The sequence below is a fragment of the Sitodiplosis mosellana genome, unplaced genomic scaffold (genome assembly GCF_009176505.1).
Source record: "Sitodiplosis mosellana isolate CC-2019 unplaced genomic scaffold, AAFC_SMos_1.0 Smas_scaffold_1787, whole genome shotgun sequence".
NCBI classification, from domain to species: Eukaryota; Metazoa; Arthropoda; class Insecta; order Diptera; family Cecidomyiidae; genus Sitodiplosis; species Sitodiplosis mosellana.
Genome location: NW_022597029.1, coordinates 1 through 4,884, shown reverse-complemented (window position 1 = coordinate 4,884; position 4,884 = coordinate 1). Strand labels below are relative to the sequence as shown.

The window sequence follows — 4,884 nt, the reverse complement described above, 5'->3', positions numbered from 1 at the left end:
ACTCGCGTTAGATGGAAATTCATGTAACGTTTTTAGGGAACAATATTGACAATGACAGATTCGGATTCAACGGCCCCAAAAACCATGAAAAAGAGTCTCCTCTCGGTTTTTTTTTTGCTGTTGAGTAGTGTTATTTGCCTATTTGATTAAGAAAATCCATTGTTTCCTCAACCACTTATTTGTATTTGATTTTTCAGACGCGAACGAAAACACTTTCCTGGCAATAAGATGTCGAAAAGGATGTCAAACACACTTCGGAGAATATACAAACAAAACTGTGAACAGGGTTATCCGTCAGCGCCAGAAAATCAATCGAGTTTATCAGAAAACACACCGAATAGTCCAGTCAAAAGTAATCTTTATGCGGAGCTAAATTATTCGCAGGAAGCACATTCAGTAGTTGTCGCACCAGCAACAGGAAATGTTTTAGTTTCACAGAAAAAAATTCGACACCGACGGCTTGGATCTGCTGATAGCAATTACAGTTTCACTTTCACACCCAAACAAATCGACCGTCGCAATGTAAAAATGGTGCACATGGAAACGCAAACCGATACAATTGATAATGATAATGTCACAGAGTACAGTCCAAATTTTGAACTTCCAATTATGTCAGTAAAATCTTCATTCACATCCACTGAATTTAAATTTAAAGACGACTCATCGCATGAAGGAGAAAAGGAAGAAGAAGCACAACGAGCCTCAGATTTGTCGGAGGAAATTTATTTGAACAATGGAAACATAATATCAACATCCAATACTCATTATGAAACGGATCGAATCTACGATTATATGAATAGTAATGAGCAACTAGATATTGTAGATATTCGTGAAAGTAGTGATGAGGACAACGTAGAAAAATTGAATCGTCGTGTTAGTAATTTTTTCAATCAGAATGGTTTAATACAATCAGCGGACAATGGGAATGGATCTATGATTGAAAATCGTTTATTATTCAATATTATGGCAGCACGTCGAAGCTGTATCAGTATTACTGACAAAGAAGTTACGGTCCTTAGTCGGAGTAACAATGCTCACACTAATAGCGACCGCAGTCGTGACCCGTCGAATGTATGTTACAAAATTAGTGATTACAATTGCAATAATGATGATGGAGATGATAGTTGGACTGACGAGGAAGGTGAAGAGGAAACTGACCGAAACTTTTCACTGCGAAGAAAAAGGTATGTTTAGATGATAAAATGTAAACAAAATCTAGAGTTTTTATCGTTGGAAAGATGCTTCTAGGGCACTGTCTATTTTCACGTTGGCTTCGGGTATATGAAATTTTTGTCTTAATTCACGGCGCAATCGCTAGTCTTCGGGAATATAGGAAATGTCTCTAAATTAACGAAATCCGGACATCGTGAATTATACACAACGTTTCTAAAATCCCGACAAGGTCATTAGTGGATGCAAATGCACACGACGAGTATTTATCAACATTATCAATTTTTTTACTTGGTTTGAACAATGTGTATTTATTTGTATTTTTCTAAGATGTTATATATTTTCATTTAGAAGTTTTTTGTTTGAGTAGCTAGCCGATTAATTTCGGACTTTTGGCTGACTAAAAGTTATCAGTCGTCGGGAATTTAGAATGGTTGTCTAAATTCACAGCGTCCGGGTCTCTATATTCTCAAAGACTAGTGATTGCGTCGCGAATTTAGACAAAATTTCCAAATTCCCGAAATCAGGCGAAAATAGACAGTGCCTACTTGTGATGAGTTAAGGGTACCGAATGGGATCAGGAAATAAAAAATTACATATTATACAATAATATGCACAAAAAGCTTGAAAAAATGAACGTTTTATTCGCGTATTTGGTTTTTACTCATTATTTTCACGTCGAAACCACACCTTGATATACAATTTCCATGGAAATAACATATTACTAAGGCTAACAAAAATATTTATTTAACCTTCAAACCGTGAAACCTATTTTATAATGTTGTTCGTGAAACCGGTGCCTGAGTGCCCCAAGTGCATTTTTGTATGAAAACTAGAGTGTGATAAGAGATAAACGATTTGTAACTTGAGCAAAGTTATAGAGCATGTCAAGTACTAAAATATTCTTGCAAACACTATTCCGTTATCTCTTATCAGTTCCGCGAAAAACCGTCAAAAACGCGAAAAACGCGAGATTTTCCATATCATTTTTTACAGAACTGATAAGAGATAAGAGAAATTTGTCTTGAACAAAGTTGTAGAACAGGTTGAGTAGAACATATGAATAAAAATATCCTTTAGGTAAATACTTAATAAATATTTTGAAGGTTTTTCGTAAATATTTTTGTTAGCCTTGCATATTACATCCGTGTCTCATATTCCACTTGTATTATTTTTACATTGAATGGTGCTACAAGTATTCCACGATTCATAATACAAAATTAATACGGATGCTTGAAAAAATATCACAGATTTTCAGTTACTGTTTATTTTTCTTTTCGTATGGGGATAATACTTGTTAGAGTAAGTCAATAAATAACCCATTTCTAATTTTTCAATGTAAATTTTGCTTACATAGTTTTGCACGAACGCCAATTGGTCGGGCACGTAAAAATAAATTGCAAATGATTAACTTATCGTCAACCTTGTCTTCATCACCCAATGCCACAAGTATCAGTGATGAAGAAGGAAATACATCAGAATGCAGTCAGCGGCAAACATCTTCGAGTGTTCATTCAACAGTAGACAGTTTGTATGTCATAAGCAATCAACCAAAATCCACACCTGACAAATTTCACCCTCAGAATTCAAAAATCGATTTAACGCAAATAGAACAATGAGTAATCTTAATAATTTAATTGTGTTCGAAAATTAAGTCTAACTAGGAAGTTGTAGGTAGTAAGTTCACAATTCTGGGATAAAAATAAACAAATTGTTCTTTTTTCGAAAAAATTTCCAATAATGTAATGCAAAGCATCAATAAAAAAGTATCGAATTCAAATAATGTTTTTTTTATTTAGCAATTCACTATTCCATATCTTTTGCGACTGTTAGAGGCTGTTCAGTTCCAAAAGTTGATTCGATGAAATTTGAATTTTCTATCGTTTGAGTGTCAAATCTGCGTGTGTATGTGTTTCGAAATTCTTCCAAATTGTCGCATTTTGCACGCAGAATTGTCCATGTCCCATTCAGAAAACAACTTGTGATTATTCTTAATGACTCTTTTCACCTAATTTTTGGCGAGAAATCGATCTGCAGTATCAACTGATCCTACCTGATATCTCCATGGGGTCGAGAAGTGTGATTATTTGTCAAATAATATTTGAGATTATGTATCATATAAGCACTAGTTTTTTGTTGAAAATGATAGTGGTCCAAAAACAACAGAACGCCTACTTCCCTACGTCTTCGGCATTAAACCTACATTTTTTTTCAATTCCTTTAAAATTCGATCTTTTTTATAGGAGGTTTTTCAAATATTCAAATAAATATTGGTGTTAAATATGAATTTGTATGCTAAATTTTCTTCGAATATTCGCGCTCTGTGCACAAAATCGGATATAAGCCATTGACAAACCAACTTTTGACTTCACACACTACTCTATCAATCAGGTCTTGAATCGGTTTTATTTAAAAAAAAAACCTTTTCGGTCCCTTTTATTTTGGACAACAGTGCGGAAAAGTTCGTCTTACATCGGTAAGACTCTTCATTTTCTATAACTTTTCATCTCAAATGTAATACAGTAAAACCTGTGAATAACGGAACCTGGGAATAGTGGAAATCGTGTCAATAGTGGAAAAAAAATTTGGCCGTTGAGCTCTCCCATACAAATTGACCTGTTAATAACGGAAAACCGAAACTCCGAATAGTGGAAAAAATTTCTTGACGAAACTTTTTTTCGTCTTTTTTCCGTGTCTTTTTCATTTAAAACTATATTTTTTCCTTTATCAAAACCAATGATCATCATAAAAATGCTGCAGTACAATGTACATTACATTGATTTCAGTATCATGTTTTACTTTCGTCTGCAAAAATCGTTGCTTATTTCATGCAAATAAATTTTTGATGCTCCCAATAAAAACACATCCACTCGATTGGCGCGTGCAATTCAGTATATTTACAGTAAGTTTAAAAATCATTGTTTCGTTTCATGAAAAATGCAGAATTTATCGCTGCCAATTTGGCAGTGAAACAAATGAGTATTAGACTGGTGCAAATTGCAGCAAGTTTCGAAAATACTGGCTCCCAACCCCGAAAATTTTTTCTTAGGTCTAAAAAAGTGTGCCTAAAAATTTTCAGCTCAATAACATAAGATTGGATGTTAGCGCAAAATTCATGTAGACCTACCTTGATGTTTTTATGCAAATTCACTTTTTTTCGTCATTTCACAATTTTTTCCAAGAAAATTTCCACGAAAATTGAGGGCCAAAAATCAAACTTCTGCAAATGCGATCAACATGAATCTTTCAGAATCTTATTTTTTCTCCAAAAAATGAAACCTCAGAAAGTTTGAAGCCAATCAGAATCAATTAACGGGTACCTCCCATACAAAATTGTCCAAAAATCGGTAATTTTAGTCGAAATTTCAAAAAATTTGTATGGGAGGTACCCGTAAATCGATTCCGATTGGTTTCAAACTTTCAGAATCTTATTTTTCTTCCGAAAAATGAAATCCCAATTTGAAGCCAATTTACGGGTACCTCTCATACAAAAGTGTCAATTTTTTGAGGTTTTTCTTAGGGCAAGTACCCCAGGATCAAATCGAAAATGGCTCATCTTCGAACTTAAACTAAGTTTTTTGGATACAAAACTTTTGGCATTTCCAGATTTCGATTATCTCAATTATTTTTTGAGTTATCGTGTTTACAAACAGCTACGACGACGACAACGACGACAACGACGACAACGACGACAACGACGACAACGACGACAAC

The 4,884-nt window shown here is 34.2% G+C and overlaps 1 protein-coding gene across 1 annotated transcript; it reads left to right on the top strand.

Annotated features, from left to right (window-relative positions):
- Nucleotides 1–197: 197 nt before the first annotated feature.
- On the top strand, nucleotides 198–2,950 carry LOC129571260 (mitogen-activated protein kinase kinase kinase 13-A-like; the record flags this gene model as incomplete). Its single annotated transcript, XM_055451027.1, is given in 2 exon segments — nucleotides 198–1,184; nucleotides 2,528–2,950. Coding segments are annotated over 2 exon segments (1,249 nt in total), but the record flags the coding sequence as incomplete, so codon positions are not given.
- Nucleotides 2,951–4,884: the final 1,934 nt, after the last annotated feature.